At 34.2% G+C, this 18,689-nt stretch overlaps 2 protein-coding genes across 7 annotated transcripts in view; one reads left to right on the top strand and one right to left on the bottom strand.

Annotated features, from left to right (window-relative positions):
• LOC128245450 (leucine-rich repeat-containing protein 23-like) overlaps window positions 1-11,843 on the bottom strand; it is an 18,631-nt gene extending 6,788 nt beyond the window's left edge. The window contains exons 1-7 of one of the 6 annotated variants that reach the window (XM_052963607.1): window positions 11,527-11,843; window positions 10,184-10,296; window positions 9,631-9,884; window positions 9,234-9,364; window positions 4,415-4,551; window positions 2,206-2,282; window positions 1,181-1,335 (exon numbers count right to left, since the gene is read on the bottom strand). In XM_052963607.1, coding sequence (XP_052819567.1) covers window positions 1,181-1,335; window positions 2,206-2,282; window positions 4,415-4,551; window positions 9,234-9,364; window positions 9,631-9,884; window positions 10,184-10,296; window positions 11,527-11,685 — 1,026 coding nt within the window. In that variant the 5' untranslated portion in view covers window positions 11,686-11,843. The remainder of the gene's footprint in view (window positions 1-1,180; window positions 1,336-2,205; window positions 2,283-4,414; window positions 4,552-9,233; window positions 9,365-9,630; window positions 9,885-10,183; window positions 10,297-11,526) is intronic. The other 5 variants (XM_052963609.1, XM_052963608.1, XM_052963612.1 and 2 more) reach the window with 5 other exon arrangements.
• A 104-nt stretch (window positions 11,844-11,947) lies between these two features.
• Window positions 11,948-18,689, top strand: part of LOC128245448 (zinc finger protein castor homolog 1-like) — a 34,520-nt gene continuing 27,778 nt past the window's right edge. Inside the window, exon 1 of the mRNA XM_052963603.1 lies at window positions 11,948-12,008. The gene's annotated coding sequence lies outside the window, so the exon portion shown is untranslated. The remainder of the gene's footprint in view (window positions 12,009-18,689) is intronic.

An 18,689-nucleotide genomic window follows, 5' to 3' on the forward strand; every position in this document is an offset into this window, starting at 1 on the left:
GAAACGATTCAAAAGTTGTGGTGACAGTTATTCATTTTCTCATTTAGAACAATCACCATTTTTGTCTTGGTCAATGTAAGCTATAGAAAAGTATATTTATGCATCTGAACGATAACACTCTCACCCTAAATGAAAGTTTATCTGGTTGCATTTACAATTAGAGTCTGGTGCTTAAAGAAATATGTTAGGACAGGAAAACAGAAACAAACATTTTTTGTGTGTTTCACCTTACTAATCAAAATGCACATATATAAAATGTAAATATACAGTCTTTCAACAGCATGGGTCTGGATTGTCATGCAGGTTTCCGTCCAACCAAGATGCCACACAACAATATTTAAAACAATACTTTTGGAAGTGAACAGAGTAACTTTGAGCAGTATAACATCTGGCAAACAATGTGTAAAACAAAAGATCATTGCAGGGGAGATGAACAATGTGAATGAATTTAAATAAGGTCAAATGCACTCAAACAAAACAACATCAAATTACAAGTTTTAATATTGAGCATTGTTTCCTGGTGTTTGTAAAGTGATGCCCTACAATATCATACACAGGCCAATTACCTTCAACTAACTATCGATGTGTCTATCATGCCAAAGGATTCATTTCTATTCTGCAATATTGTAAAGGCTGTATATCTTTTACATATTTCCTTCTCATTCTTTAGTTAAACTTAAGATCTGATTTGCAGACATGCAACTACAGCCATATAAAGGGTTGTAACTCACTATCACCATTACTTTAATCAAGGGCAGACAATAAAAGACTCAACCAAAGGGTTTTAACTTGTGATATAGAAAATTTAATAAAAAGGTTTTAACTTGTGAAAATCGAAGATTTAACAAAAGGGTTTTAACTTGTGATTGCATCATTCATTGAACAAATCAAAATACTACCATAGGGTGAAAACTTATTATATTACCATTATTTAAAGAGAAGAAAGATAACTATGAAGTCAACTCAAGGGAGAAAACTCATAACTAAACATCCGCACAGCGGTTACTTCTGTCTGCGTTCAGGTATTCACTGATACCATTTTTTTTATACACATTTAAGAATGTGGAAGCAGAGATCATCTCAGCTCATCAAGGGAGATCACTGCGTAGGAGATAGTATATTGCTGTGTATTAAACAACTCAAAGGGGGATAATAAGAAATGAAAACCAAGTTCACCCACCTCTGCACTAGCCTCCTCCAGTTTTCGAGCCTCAGCCATCTCCTCCGCATCGTTCCGCTCATCCTCTGTGTATTCCTCCTTGTCGAGGCGTTCCAGTTTGCGGAGGGCAATGAGAACCTCCACACGATAATCATCCTCTTCAGCTGCTGGGTTTTCTGTGGTGTGGAAACGGTGGTGGGTAAGTTTGATTGAATTTGGAGCCATATATGTAAAATAGTGATCACACTGTATATCACAGAACCATACACTCAGAGTCTCTATTATACACTTATTAAATAGCTTGTCGGTCAATAGTCAAAACTATTAAGGTAGGCAAATGGTTTGACTTATAATTAATGGACAAGATGTTTAATTCTTGCTTTAATATATGACAGTAGATTTTTTTTAAATTATTTTTGATGATATGCATATGATATTTAATCTTGAAAGTTCCAAGGTTGTGTTGAAAAGTGTATTGAGAACCGGCAAATACAACTGTACATGATATTTCAGAATAACTTTCACTGTAGGCAAATTGTAATCAAACACCTGTCTCAAAACGTAAAGCATAAAGCATGTTATTTTGAAGCACAGTAAGGTATCCAGAATCATTGCATTTAGACTACCTTTCTTGCAGCATCTTTCAAAAAATACCTTAGTTTATAGAATCACTAAATACTAAGAGACGACTTCAAAAACATACTAACTTATATAAAAAGTCTAGTAAGGCCTGGTATAAAATAAAATTGACCTCATTTAGTCTAACTAATTTTGCAGCAATCTTTAAACCAAAAATTGAATAAAATCTTTATTTATGTTGGCAAATATGACATGTGATGAAAATAATCATATATGAGGAACCATTGATTCAACATTTACGAAACCTGTTACTGAAATTTAATATGAAGTGCTTACACATTGTCATTGTAAACATCTGTACAATGTTTCTGTTAATATCTGTGATTACGATGCCGCACCATAGAATAAAAACGATGCCGCTCCATGAACAAAGCTTTTAAACTACTTCAAACTTAAACAAACATTACCTGAGAGGACCAGAGCTCTCAAAAGGGGAATAACTGCGAGTTTCTTTACCTCCTTCACATCTGTCAGGTTATTTCCCCTGAAAATAGATTTTTTTTAAACAAGCAAATAATTTCCCTCCCATAATACGAAAAATGGTCCTTTTTTTTTATGTCATTCAAATTCATTTTGATGGTGGAACTTAGACTGTTGCAGTCGAGGCAGAATGCATAATAAGCTTGTTTAATGTATTTCATGCAAATTTACTTAAAGCTCCACTCTCACAGATTGAACGTTTTGACAATGTTTTTATTTTTTGTCTTGGAACGAGCAAATTTTTGCGTAAATATCTGCAAACCAATGATAAAAGACTGCTGACAAAAGATCAGATGACCAGCTTTTCATATTTCCGTCCCAAAAATGATGTTTTATGCATTTTTATTAAACCGTTAGTAACGGTTTAAGCCATAAAGTATTAAATTTGGAATGGAAATATGAAAATCTGCGATCTGATCTTTCGTCAGCAGTCTTTCATCACTGGTTAGCAGATATTTACGCAAAAAAATTCTAATTCCAAGACAAAAAATAAAAAAATTGTCAAAACAGTAAATCTGTGAGAGTGCAGCTAGAAGAGATATTAAAAAAAATTCAATGAAGGCAATGTCAAATGAGAATTCTAGAAAATCATTTAAATGGTCCAAATACCAGTATTAAAAATATCAGTATGAATAAAGCAGCAGAAAATTCATATATAGTATAAATCTGAAAATAAAAATAGAACCTTCATATCACTTTAAAACATAAAATTAGAAAATACTGTATTTGAGGGCATCTTATTAGTCAATATTTTCAAACTTTTCCTTTGTTCCTGATTGTTGGCATACATGTACATTCAGACGGGCGATCTTTTCAAAGAGAATATGACAAAAGACAGTTACAAAACAAACTTAAAGTGTAAAATCTATTTCACTTTGCCTACTCTGACCAACAGCGATGTTTGAGTTTCAAATACTGAGAAATATTAATTATAAAAAGCGATCATATGATATGGGCATACATAAAATTGCCCTAATATTTATTATCTTATCTCGAAGTGAGTAAAGCTACATCAAACCATACGAAACACAAATATACTTGGGTTATCTGCATAAGCAAACACTAAATTTTCCACATATTGGCCAAAATTGAAGTATTTGTTAAGAGCCAGGAAGTTGTAAGTACTGGCAATTTGGACAAAATCCTTATTTTTGTTCAAAAAGGAAACAAATCTCTAAAAACATACTTGATGTTTAATAACATGGGTTCAGATTAAATCAGCGTTCAATGTGTGAAATTTTGTTGATAAAGACAGAAATACAAGTTGTCTCTTTGTTGTGCGAGTTTCTAAGCCAATACTTGAAATTATTTTGTTCAGAAATACTTAAAAGAAAAGAAATGTTAAGTGTCGACCAGGATCTTTTAATGGTTTTCATTAAGAGTTTACAAATAAAAAGATCTTCACAGTCGTGTCATAACATTCATAGGATATCTGAAATAACAAAAATGTACTGTCTCATGAAATATGAACAGGATATTTCACGACAATTGTGTTACATAACACAAAGACAATATCATTTCTAATATAAAGGGTGTTTCATGTTTTAGGCATTTTGAGTTTAAAAAATCAGTCTATATTAACATACATGTACTAGCATCCTCAGTAAGTGTCACTTGATAGGTCAACAATTAAGGAACTCTGAGGGCCATATGACATTATAAGGACCGGCCATTCAGCCACCGAAGGTGTATATGGTACGAGGCATAAGCCGAGGTCTATTCACCTTCAGGGGCTGACTGGCTGGTCCTTACAATGCCATATGGCCTGAAGTTGTGTGTTATATCCCTTATATTATACCTTTTCATGTGTTTTATTGAACTAAGCAATTGATGTTTACTTACAATAATTGTTCGTCGTTATAAGCTTAAAAAGGATAAGAAATAATAGTTTAATGTAGTTTTCAGAAAAGCGCACCAAATTGTATGTAAACCTAACATAATATATCTGAAACAAGTTTGTGTCCCAACCAGTGAGCAGTGACATTAAATGCTTTGGACGTGAGAGCAGGCAGTGAAAAATATTAAATCGATATTATCACTGTTTGAAACAGTGAAATATCTTTTTTATTTCACTGATAAATCTATAAATCCATCACAAACATATACAGCAAATCCTAAATCTACACAGTTCATTACCTCATATTGATGTACTGCAGCATTTTGTTCTCCTCAGAGAAACCATCCAGCTGGGTGAGCTGGTTTTCTCGGAGGTGACACGTCGTCATCCCGGTAAGCTGCTCCAAGCCTTCAAGCTGCTTGATCATGTTTGCTCCCTGGAATTATGGGTAATTTTCAATAAGTGTCATGTTATATACATGTAGAGAAAAATCCAGCTGGGTGAGTTGTTTTTTCTCCAAGGGGACATGTCATCATTTCGGCAAGTTGCTCCAAGCCTTCAAGATGCTTGATCATATTTGCTCCATTGAAATATGGGTAAGTTTCAACAATATAAAGTATTGTCAACACAACAGAAAATTGCTATTTATGGGTTCTAGGTGCAGACATGTCAGACTTCAAGCTGCTGTAATTATAATGTATGGGGTCTAGGTGCAGACATGTCAGACTTCAAGCTCTGTAATTATAATGTATGGGGTCTAGGTGCGGACATGTCAGACTTCAAGCTGCTGTAATTATAATGTATGGGTTCTAGGTGCGGACATGTCAGACTTCAAGCTGCTGTAATTATAATGTATGGGGTCTATGTGCAGACATGTCAGACTTCAAGCTGCTGTAATTATAATGTATGGGGTCTATGTGCGGACATGTCAGACTTCAAGCTGCTGTAATTATAATGTATGGGGTCTATGTGCAGACATGTCAGACTTCAAGCTGCTGTAATTATAATGTATGGGGTCTATGTGCAGACATGTCAGACTTCAAGCTGCTGTAATTATAATGTATGGGTTCTAGGTGCAGACATGTCAGACTTCAAGCTGCTGTAATTATAATGTATGGGGTCTATGTGCGGACATGTCAGACTTCAAGCTGCTGTAATTATAATGTATGGGGTCTATGTGCAGACATGTCAGACTTCAAGCTGCTGTAATTATAATGTATGGGTTCTAGGTGCAGACATGTCAGACTTCAAGCTGCTGTAATTATAATGTAAGGGTTCTAGGTGCAGACATGTCAGACTTCAAGCTGCTGTAATTATAATGTATGGGTTCTAGGTGCAGACATGTCAGACTTCAAGCTGCTGTAATTATAATGTAAGGGTTCTAGGTGCAGACATGTCAGACTTCAAGCTGCTGTAATTATAATGTATGGGTTCTAGGTGCGGACATGTCAGACTTCAAGCTGCTGTAATTATAATGTATGGGGTCTAGGTGCGGACATGTCAGACTTCAAGCTGCTGTAATTATAATGTATGGGGTCTATGTGCGGACATGTCAGACTTCAAGCTGCTGTAATTATAATGTATGGGGTCTATGTGCAGACATGTCAGACTTCAAGCTGCTGTAATTATAATGTATGGGGTCTATGTGCAGACATGTCAGACTTCAAGCTGCTGTAATTATAATGTATGGGTTCTAGGTGCAGACATGTCAGACTTCAAGCTGCTGTAATTATAATGTATGGGTTCTAGGTGCAGACATGTCAGACTTCAAGCTGCTGTAATTATAATGTATGGGGTCTATGTGCGGACATGTCAGACTTCAAGCTGCTGTAATTATAATGTATGGGGTCTATGTGCAGACATGTCAGACTTCAAGCTGCTGTAATTATAATGTATGGGGTCTATGTGCAGACATGTCAGACTTCAAGCTGCTGTAATTATAATGTATGGGTTCTAGGTGCAGACATGTCAGACTTCAAGCTGCTGTAATTATAATGTAAGGGTTCTAGGTGCAGACATGTCAGACTTCAAGCTGCTGTAATTATAATGTATGGGTTCTAGGTGCAGACATGTCAGACTTCAAGCTGCTGTAATTATAATGTAAGGGTTCTAGGTGCAGACATGTCAGACTTCAAGCTGCTGTAATTATAATGTATGGGTTCTAGGTGCGGACATGTCAGACTTCAAGCTGCTGTAATTATAATGTATGGGGTCTAGGTGCGGACATGTCAGACTTCAAGCTGCTGTAATTATAATGTATGGGGTCTAGGTGCGGACATGTCAGACTTCAAGCTGCTGTAATTATAATGTAAGGGTTCTAGGTGCAGACATGTCAGACTTCAAGCTGCTGTAATTATAATGTATGGGGTCTAGGTGCAGACATGTCAGACATCAAGCTGCTGTAATTATAATGCATGGGTTCTAGGTGCAGACATGTCAGACTTCAAGCTGCTGTAATTATAATGTATGGGGTCTAGGTGCAGACATGTCAGACTTCAAGCTGCTGTAATTATAATGTATGGGGTCTAGGTGCAGACATGTCAGACTTCAAGCTGCTGTAATTATAATGTAAGGGTTCTAGGTGCAGACATGTCAGACTTCAAGCTGCTGTAATTATAATGTATGGGTTCTAGGTGCGGACATGTCAGACTTCAAGCTGCTGTAATTATAATGTATGGGTTCTAGGTGCGGACATGTCAGACTTCAAGCTGCTGTAATTATAATGTATGGGGTCTAGGTGCGGACATGTCAGACTTCAAGCTGCTGTAATTATAATGTATGGGTTCTAGGTGCGGATGTTTGGGTTCTAGGTGCGGACATGTCAGACTTCAAGCTGCTGTAATTATAATGTATGGGTTCTAGGTGCGGACATGTCAGACTTCAAGCTGCTGTAATTATAATGTATGGGGTCTAGGTGCAGACATGTCAGACTTCAAGCTGCTGTAATTATAATGTATGGGGTCTAGGTGCAGACATGTCAGACTTCTAGCTGATGTAATTATAATGTATGGGGTCTAGGTGTGGATATGTCAGACTTCTAGATGTTGTGATTATAATGTACGGGGTCTGGTTGCGGACATGTCAGACTTCTAGCTGCTGTAATTATAATGTATTGGGTCTAGGTGCTGACATGTCAGACATCTTTCTGTTGTAATTATAATGTATGGGATCTAGGTGTGGACATGTCAGACTTCTAGCTGCTGTGATTATAATTATGGAGTCTAGGTGCGGACATGTCAGACTTCTAGCTGCTGTGATTATAATTATGGAGTCTAGGTGCGGACATGTCAGACTTCTAGCTGCTGTAATTATAATGTATGGGGTCAAGGTGCGGACATGTCAGACTTCTAGCTGCTATTATTATAATATATGGGGTGTAGGTGTGGACATGTCAGACTTCTAGCTGCTGTTATTATAATGTATGGGGTCAAGGTGCGGACATGTCAGACTTCTAGCTGCTGTGATTATAATGTATGGGGTGTAGGTGTGGACATGTCAGACCTCTAGCTGTTGTGATTATAATGTATGGGGTGTAGGCGTGGACATGTCAGACCTCTAGCTGTTGTGATTATAATGTATGGGGTGTAGGTGTGGACATGTCAGACCTCTAGCTGTTGTGATTATAATGTATGGGGTGTAGGCATGGACATGTCAGACTTCTATTTTTTGTTATTTATAAATCAATTAGTTGTCTTAAAAAAATTGATTCAATATGGAACAGTCTGTTTGAAGTATGTACTTTCTGAAAATATACCATCCCTGCTGTAATCACTTATCGGACATAAGGAAGTCCACAATGTAAGTGCTGGCATCTAGAAACATACTTGAATAAAAGACAAATTAATAAACAAATAGAATAAATTTAATGGAAGTTGAAAATACATAGTTGAAATACTTATTTTCTTCGTTTCTCAAGGATTTTCAAGTATGTAAAAAAGTGGGGGTCCTTGAGTCAGCTGGCAGTCATTAAAAACTACTTCATTCATAGAAATGTTTTTAAGACTACCACTTTTGGTATCATCTAGAAAATCTGAAATGGCCTACTTTATACTTGAAGTTAAAAAAATAACATGTGAATTATTTTCAACTGTATAAATTGGTAATTTATAAATCCCTCCAACAAAACTTTTGGAACATATTGTAACTCGGCACATTAACTTGTTTCTCTCAAAGATCTTAAGTAGAAAGTCATTAAAAACTATGTGGCAATAATGACCTAGAAACATAACCTCTTAAAAGCTGTTATCATGACCAACAGAACAACTACTGTTTTAAAATCTGCTATACTCTATACCTAATGTAGGGCTATTTCCAATCCCTGATGATAGTCAGTACAAATATTCAACGAAGCTCCCAGGGAAGATCGAACCATAGATATTAAATTTCACTGAAGATTTGGATACAATATATTGTGAACTGACATGGAAACCCAGTAGTCATAGAAGTAGAAATCTTGACAGTGAAACTGTTGTTAGACTTAATAGTAAAACAAATAATAATAATAAAACAGATCACCAAGAATGCAAAAAACAGGTATATAACAGAAAAGCGTGTTTACTTGTTCATAATATTTTAAGATTATAACCAGGAAGATCTAATAATATGTAAACATATAACAGAATTGATATTTTTTCCCTTGATGAAATAAAACGCTTAATTACAGAAAACACATGTAACATGTAACCGGTTGTTCGATATGTATATAGCAGCACTTTTACTGTCTCGCTATAGAGCTAGCTTTTAAAGCGACAAGTGTCCGCCTGCAGACTGAGAGGTTGTGGGTTCGAACCCCGACAGGTGCACATAGCAATTTATGCAGTCTGTTACATTTGGCGCCCAACAAGGGACCCGTATTGCATGATTAGCCTTGAGGTTGTTGCAAATTGCCATTTGTCTCCGAAATTTGAGGACAAATTTCAAAATGGAGGGGGAATGTGTAACCGGGTATACAATGTGTATATAGCAGCACTTATACTGTCTTATACTGTCTCGCTATAGAGCTAGCTTTTATAGCGACACGGTAGAGTGTTCGCCTGCAGGGTGAGAGGTCGTGAGTTCGAACCCCAACAGGTGCACATAGCAATTTGTGCTGTCTGTTACAAACATTTTATTCCTTACCAAGAAGAGATTTTTCAAGTTGGGCAGTCCAATGCCGTCTGTTGTGGTGAGTTTATTTCCTCGCAGTTCGAGGGAATGAAGTCTGCAGAGTTTCTGTGCATCAAGGCCAGAAACCTTTGTGATCTCATTGTCTGGAAAAATATGTCATTTAAAAGTTCTACCATCTTATACTGTAACAGCATTGTTTGTACAGAATATACAGTGGTCAAAATTAACACAAGCTTGCAAGTATAAGAATTCGAGCTAGTTCATCCAAAGTCTAATTTTGATGACTGAATATGCATGTAATTAAAGAGCTGCTTGAAGAGCCAATTAACAGTTTTCAAGACTTTTATAACTATCATGGATTTTAATAAAAGGCTTTATCATGAATAAATTAACCATAGAAACCACTCACTGTTCATAGAGAGGTGTTCTAACATGGGATGGTTCACGCCTTCTGTTGATGTGATTTTGTTACTGTTGAAAGATGCTACTTGCAAAAAAGGCATTTCTTCCAGTTTTGCGCTGGTCAGCATATTTTCATCTGCCTTCAATGTCAGCATGTGTGTAAGGGCACTTAAGGGTGAAATGTCTTTCAAGTTATTTTTACTAACATCCACATATCGAAGATGAATAAATGTTTTCAACAAGCTGATGTTCGTAAGTTCCCTGGAAGACAAAAACATGGATTTTAAACACCTTTGAAAATTTCATACTAACATCAATACAAACAAACACCTCAATAATATGATGATTATTTCTTCTTGAAAATCGCTTCCTACAGCTTTCCTTTTAATTTCTAAATCAATTTGTTCCAGATCAAAACATTAATAAATTCTGCTATTTCATGATCATAAGCAAAATCCATGTAATTTTTCAAAAGTTAAGCATTTCATAAATTTATCCTATTGCAATTGCAACAATGCTTTTTTCTAGTGTTATCTATTAGAGGCCTTCTGGTCTTTTACCTTTCCTTTATATCTAGTTTCACATAAGCATGTGCCAGTCCGTCCCCAGTTTTACAAAGTAAGGATAAACATTCCGGCATCATCTCATCTGTTAACGCCACTTCTGGAACTTTCTGAAAAAAATGGAACAAAACACATGATAAGCTGAAATGCTGCATTAAGAAGTTTACTGATTTTACCATATAAGAGACACGATCATGATAGTAAACTTTAATATATTGGAATGTTACATAAGAGAACATCGCCACACCACCAATATGTCCATTCAAAATATATATAGGTAAGTTTAATATTCTTTAAAAGGAGTGCATGCCAGAAGTACCAGCTGATTTGCTCAGTCGATATACAGCGATATTGGTCCAGTGGTCATGAGCAAGCATCATCATGTGACCATGTTATTTTTATTACCCTAATGAGTTACCCAACAGTCATTGAAATAAGTCTTTTGGATGAACAAGCCCGAATTCTTATACTACTGCTTGGTATTTGAACACCTGTTGTATAAAACCAAGAATTTGAGCAAGCAAGCATTTTACCAGTGCCGGGCTCACAGGCTTGTTCTTGTAATGCACCAGTCAATTGTAACCACGGCTCCCCAAGGTCCAGGGGTATACCGGGGATAGCCGGGGAAATGGGCCATGTTTTTACCTTCCAGTGACCCCGCAGTGCCGGGTGAATGCAGTGGTTTTGTCTTCGCGCCAAATATAGCGGGAAATGGGCCTTACCAGGGTCCCTGGGATGCGGGGGCATTTGGCGGGGATTTAACCATCAGTGTGTCTCCGCAGGGCGGGGATTTTACCTGGGCTTTGCGGGGGCAAAGTCAAAGTCCCTGCTATTCCCCGGACCTGGGGAGGCCGTGGTTACAATTGACTGGTACATTACATGCGACACCAACAAGGCCAGCAGATCTTGGCAGGGGTCCGCTGATCTTTATATACAGTAAATTCTCAATCAACACAGAGCCTGGGCTTTGCTAATTCGTGTATTACCAAACAAGTAAACATAAGTACTATGAACGCACATCTGCCGCCTACAGCGGACCATTACATTCTTACTTTGACCACTGACCCAATGTATAAAATGGTATTTTGTAGATTTAATAATGACAAAATGATTTTTTTCATTTTTTCATGAAACCATGATATATCACTGTTTTGGGGACAATTTTGATGCCACCAATTTCGAAAAATCCATTAAATTGAAATAAAACTCACTTGTTTTGAACATGATGTACGTATTTCTTATCATAATTATTTGAAATTCGACATGTTCTATCCATAACTACTTCACAATGCCCCTAAATAACTGCAAAAAATACAGTTTGTTTACATCACCCCACCCACCTCTTCTTCCTCCTCTGGTTCTTGTTCTTCCTCCTGCTGTTCCTCCTCGCCTTCCTCCTCCCCTACTTGTTCCTCGCCCTCCTCACCACCAGTCGCGGGCTCCTCTGTATCCTCAGCCTCAGTTTCTTCCATAACATCTTCTCCCTCGGCGTCAGACATCGTGATTGTTTCCTGTCAGCGTTGGCTGTTGATTACAAAATATGGCGGACGGTTGCTAGGGAGACGATGCAAACTTCGTTCGCTGATCTCAGGATTTCTGTGCAAATGCAAAGTAATATCGTATTTAAATGGTATCTATCTATTTAAGGATTACCATTTCATGCAAATCTTATCACTTTTTAAGTCTTAACTGCTTGATATTTCACTTTCTTACACTTTACTGAAATCTCATAAAGTCTCGTCAGAAAACGGGCACCTGCTGCAAAGTTCTTCCAACTTTGACAGAACGTGGAACTTTCAGAAAATGGAATGACAGTTAAAATGTAAGATTTTGTGATTTTTTAAACTTTATTTTGTTTGCATTATTTATATTTTTTCACCTGCATTTTGCAAAATAAGTTGTCATGGTATTTATTTCGAGAAATTCGTCTGCTAAAAGTGGGCGTGTTTTGGGGCATTTTTAACAAAATACTGCTTTACTTGCATTGACATGTTTTCATGGTAACAAACTCAAACTTGTTTTCAAACCATTCACTTTTTCATTTATGTTTAGCATTTCAAGAAGTGAATTTGTTGTACTTTTGTATATTTAATTTCTTGTGACAGTTCAATTTCTAAAATATGGATTTACTTTATTTTCTACAGTATTAAATAATTTATAATACTGAGTTAACACAAGCGGAACGCCTCAGAATCCAATCACTAAATACATTGGAAATACAACACCAGCCGTTTGATTATAACTGGTTTGTTGATTTTTTTTTTTTTTAAATTGGTAAAATTGTATTTTATTAAATTTATACTGTATGCAATATCTTGTCTATTCTGTTCTGTACTGTATATTATAATTAATTATTCTGCATCTTTCAGCATAAAATATTGCACTAAAAATCTGATAATTCCATATATCTACATTTTAGATACCTGTAATTATTCATCACGATTATAAATTAGTAAAACTTTCTGCAATTGACTATTTACTGACCCTAGCCACACTCCACACAGCAGTTACTTCCCTTGCCATACAGTAATTACTGACATCTCTCAAATCACAAGATGATAATCAAAATTGTGTGATGTTATTCAATTTTATTTTTTTTAAATGCACGCTAGAAGACATTTTACAGCAGTATATTATTCGTCGCATCGTTGGATACCCCATTAACACTTCTATGCTATGCGTAGTGTACCGTGGGCGAATTGGCCAGGAAAATCTTGTAATCATGAATAAATAATGAGGCAGTTTTATTGGTTCCGCAATGAAACCTCACTGGAAATCTGACTCTCACATATATGCACAGGAACTCATACAAATGTTTTCCCATAGAAAACAGATTTTGGCGAAAGCTTGAATTGAACTCGGTTCGCCTGATCGCTACAAACTTAAAACCAGCCGGGTACTTTGACCACCCACCTGTGGTGACATCTGACTGTACAGGGTTATTGAAAAGTCTTTAACAATAACATGTGATTTCATTGGAAGAAGAGTTGTCTCCCCTGCCTAACTAGTAAGGCATATTCATATAATCAAATTTTGTCAGTCATATTTTCAGTATACATGTATGAAGTGTAACGGAAGCAATTACCATGGATGCCGAAGATGTATTTGTCATTATAGATATTTATAAGCTTACAAACATACAAACATGCGATTAGAATAAAAATTAATGTTCTTGTAACGTTATGCACTCATTGCCGAAATAAATCAATCAATCTATGTACACAATGTAACAATTTGTATTTTTTCATAAATTATAATATTGATGCTTTGGAAACCAGAAAGATGTCAAGATATTTTGAACAGTTATTTTGGGAAAGTTTTTACAAAACAATGTTACCACTGTAAAATTGTATATTCTAAAAGCAGAGAAACTCTTATTTTTTTATTTAAATAAAAAGCGTGGTTTGTTTAAAATCTTAGATATTCTTACTACTATTGAAATAGTTGTTGAAAAAAATTATATTTCTATTTATTAAATATAATCTTGTGGCCGATTTACATTATCATCGTTGTTTGTTTGTACTGAAAATTTTGGATGTATAAAGATTTTATTTTTCATTATTTTTCAAATTTTGAAAACTTGCAAAGTGTTATTAAGTTTTCTAATAATTTAGTGATCTTTATAAAATCAATGAAAATGTCATAAAACAAAGAACACTTGGACTGGTCTCAGATATTCATTTAAAGTTTTTTACAGCATTAAACTGACTCCAAACCATTCAAGATTTATATGGTAATCAACATTTGCAAGTTTGTCAATAAACTGAGCACAATAAGTATAGACCAAATAATCCATCGATAAGTATATTTTTACAGGTAAGATCCCCATAAAAGATTTATTCAAGTTTATTGATTTAGCGTCCTGGACCGACATGAGTTGTAATGTTGCTACGGAAACATTCAATACCTTTATAGGCATAGCTTGGTCATGTTGGGACTCGTAATTTTCAAACATTTCTCTAAATTGTAGGTATAAACCTAGCAACATAAACACTAAACAGACTCCATTTCTAAACTTTGTTTGCAGATTTGTACCGTCATAGTTTAGTTTTATCTCCATTTTCATATCTTCCATAGTAACTGGACTTTTTTTTGTTCTTGCTTATTAATCAATTAAACTTCTTAAAAACAATTTTGGACAACTTCCAGATACTTTAAACTCTATTTATTTGCGGAATGTCTCGTTTTTGAATTTGCAAGTAACTTGGTAAATTTGTTATTAAAGGTCAGAATTGGTTGATAACAATTTTATTTTATCTACAAAATGTACATACTCTCAGTGTGTATTCAAAAGTTTCAAATCTCGGAAATGTATATTAGTTAAATAAAGGGCAAAGTTTAAATATCAGGTAAAATTTAGGATTTTAATAGTTTATATTTATTTGAAGTTCAGTTTATTTTTTAGTGTTTTCAAGTGTGCATACATTTTTTATTCATTTTTTTATACAAAAAATGTTCGTATCTTGTAGGAAGTTTAAAACTTATATTTCTTTTTAACAAAGAGTAAGAAAATTTTATCATTGTATTGAAGTGATATTTGTTGCTTGCTCTAACTTCAAGTGTATGATTGAGTTTATGAACCAAGGTAAATATTAGCTGATGTCATCACAAACTTATTTATATTTTCGTAATATGTGGCTACGGTTATTAAATGTTGACCATTTACTTCATAGTTTATACCATACTTCAATTAAGTCTATTATAAATGTCAAAGGTAATAAAATTACATTTAGTTAAATTCTAACTTTTTTGTGAATTGTTTTATTAATAAAATAAATATTATTTGAAAAATGTTGAAAATTTCAAGTAGCCATTTTAGTTACAAAAGTACACAGTCGCATTACCATTGATTTTGTGTAAGTAAAATACTAACAATCTTTACTTTTAGTGGTCTACATTTGATTGTGAAAACTACCTACTAAATGGGCCAGCCACTGTTAATATCAATCGTTTCACCTGATTTAAATTGATGATTTACCAAAATAAATGGATTTGAGAAGTTGAGAAATACTGCCTTCAAATTAGACGAAATGAAATGTTGACCACTAATTCATTTTTCTGGTATTTTTCAATGAATTTAAGCATCAGACAATTCACTGTGCAAAAAGCATGTGGGGTAGGGATCATTGATCACAGATCTATCCAATGTTAATTGTAATGAGATTTTCCTTGTTCAAACCTTGACGTTCCCTGTCAGAAATACATTGACTGAAAGAGGCTTTAATCAAAATACGGAAACAAGCCATTATGTCAGACATTATCCACGGTTTTGTTTCCGTAGGAACAGATATGGCCATTTGTTATCTTAAGTTTCTATGGTAACAATTATTGCAAGTTTTAGCATCCAATATTTGAATAAATAATTAAACGTCCCAGGTAGAAGGGCTTGGACTTTATTGATACCTGCAGATTGATTTTCTTTCTTTGACAAAGAATGGGGAAACTGTTCCATAAACTACCACTGGTTTCCAAAGAAAATATTTTTCGATAGTGCAGAAATGTGTGAAATGATGCATGAATATTTGTAGGAGATTTTATTGCAAGGGGAGATATTTCCTTCTGTATTGATTCATTACAGTTTTAATTAATATGCGTTCAAATTTGTCAACTGTATTTTCATAGAACATTAATTAAGGGGGATTTCTTTTTTTTGACTCCCAAGTTCAAAGTTTATTGGCAAAAGCAGTATACAAAATTAATGCCTAAGGCCTTTTCAGACAAAGTCATTGCAACATTTATAATGCAAACATATGCAAATAACACAAAGAGATGTAAGTGTCATATTTTTAGAGTGAAATTGAAGAAAGAGTAGAAGTTCTTAATTTCTTAATTGAAGCTTTGATACATATATACCGGTATATCTCCATTGAGGTGGACTGTCAGTAAGAAAGACTTTACCTACTCAAACAAGGCCAGGTAGTTAGATCTTAGTCTACACTGTAAGGTATACACAATTATTATAAAGTGATATTCACCCTCTATTATATTTGAAGAGCAACATTTACATGACTGATGGTGAATTTTCCATACTCCCATTATCCAATTTCAAACTATTACAATCATGACCTTGTGATGCTCGATGCCATGTTAAAATCCTTGGGCTGGTATTCATAAAATGTCTTCAATCATTTCTTAATTTAAGTTGATTTATTAAACATTTCTTAGTAAAATTATAAGAAAATGGAAGTGATTTTATAATAAAAAAATGTATATATTCAAAATATGATACCGGTTAATAAAAATGAATTATTTCCATTATTTATATAATTTAAAGTTATTACAGTATATCAAATAACCTGAGTGAGATTCTCAGCTTAGAAAAAATGACTTAAGTTTGTCTAATTATAAAATTGAAAAAGAAAATGATTGTAATTATAAAATATTTCCATGAACTTCAATGGCAGTGGCTTATATTAAGCCACCATGAGTTAACATGAACAAATTCTTATTTTCCTACTTCATGAGGTGATAATATTCACCCTTCACCTTCAAATTTGATACAACAACAGCAACAACTTTTTTTACAGAAACATTCTGGAAAGCCTGTATTTTGTGTGAGAGGATTTACTAGAAATGAACATAGCAATTAAAGTCAGCAACAAACGTGAAATATTTCCAAAAAGATTGGTTGACAAAGATTTAGAATATTTAGTTTGACACCTTATACTTTTCTGTATGAATAAGCAGTTTAATAGTTAATTAGAATATTTGTTCAATAAAATTACCATTTTCCGTTGTTTCTAATTTGTAATATTTCTCCCATTTTATTTCCTTAAAGTCTTAAATATGATTATTAATCATAAAATTTGATGATGTTCAAATGTATGCATCTTCCATAATACTTGACAGTTTGTATTATTATAGAATAAATTTTATCAGTAAAACACTAAAAGCATTTACACAGATAGTTTGTCATTCAAATTTTCCCTGAAATTGACAGATTTATTTCATTTTTTTCACAAAAGGCAAGTGATTTATCATAATATCTAAGTTGCTGACAATAATATTGTATTAATTTCTCAATTAAAACAATAGAAGATTGTAAAAATAAAATTCCTCGATTGATTTGTTTCTAATGATATGAATATCGCAATATTGAATTAAAATATAACACAAATTTAAGAACACGCATTTGAATTTGTAATTGTCTGACATTTAAGATCATAAGATTGTTGATGATTATTATGCAGTATCACATTGTAGACTGATATAGATGTGAATGGTTTTGTTTGACGGAGGATTTTTTTTATCAAATCAGGAAACTTGTTTTATTTCAAACCCAAAGATTGGAAAATTATTTCAGGCCAAACGATTATTTTTTTACTGAAATCAACTATTGTTATGACAGTCTGTCTTTTAAAGCTGAACTCTCACAGGTGGAAAGTTTTGACAATTTTTTGTTTTTTTGTTTTTTGTCTTGGAAAGAGCCAATTCATGAGAAATGCATACCATAGATATAAGACTGCTGACGAGAAATCAGATGGCAGATTTTTATATTTATGTTTAAAAATTGATGTTTTGTGTATTTTTCTTAAACCGTTAGTAACGCTTTTAGCCATTAAACATTAATTTTCAAACGGATATATGAAAATCTGCGATCTGATCTTTTGTTAGCAGTCCTTAAAAATGGAATAAAGGTCCTTGAAATCTCCTTTAAAACTCCTTGATTTTGTTGCCCATCTGGCTGTATGAACCCTGTGTTTATTTTGAAGTCATTCCCTATTGTGGTCCTCTTTAAAATAATTAAAAGTATTAAAAGAATATTGGCCATAAATTCGAATATTTCCATCAAACTTGATGCACAAGTATAAGCATAAGAGTATGTTAAACCCTCCTTGCTTTTGCTACTCGAAACCAGCATGGAATTGAAAGTTAAAGTTAATAATACCATATAACGCCAAATTTTAAATTTTGCATACCGCATACCAAGTACCTCTTTGTGACCCGAGTGTGACTCCCTATAAAGCCCCTGAATACCATCGGGGGGGGGGGAGTGGGGGGGGGAGCTTAGGTTCAGCCTCAGCAGATTAACATTTGCATCCCCTTGTGGTTCTCTTGTCTTTTCCTTTCAACAAAGATTGTTTTCTACTATTTTGTCAATTACTTTATATATATAGTTTATGAACGCATTATTGAAATAAATGGTATATGGTTTAAACTTGAATTGTAGTTATTTATGGTACTAAGTGTTTTATGACAAAAACAAGCCAAAGTATATCAAAGAATTCTGTAATTGTCATTAGCGTTCGTAATCACTGTTCTTATATTTCAGTAAGGTTTAACAGATTATTATTTGTAATACCAAAATTATTGCCAGATTACAGTATTTTCCGTCTTTACGGTATTGCCAAGTTTTACAGAGCATGATTTTAAACAAAACTTGAATATTTTGATTTCCAAATGGTGACTGATTATTGGGTAGATCGATAAAAAATTGAGAACAAAAGCAAAATGTATAGATATTGGTTAGTCGTTAATCTGTGGTTATATACCAAATATCATG

The sequence above is a fragment of the Mya arenaria genome, chromosome 9, assembly GCF_026914265.1.
Source record: "Mya arenaria isolate MELC-2E11 chromosome 9, ASM2691426v1".
Taxonomy (NCBI): Eukaryota; Metazoa; Mollusca; class Bivalvia; order Myida; family Myidae; genus Mya; species Mya arenaria.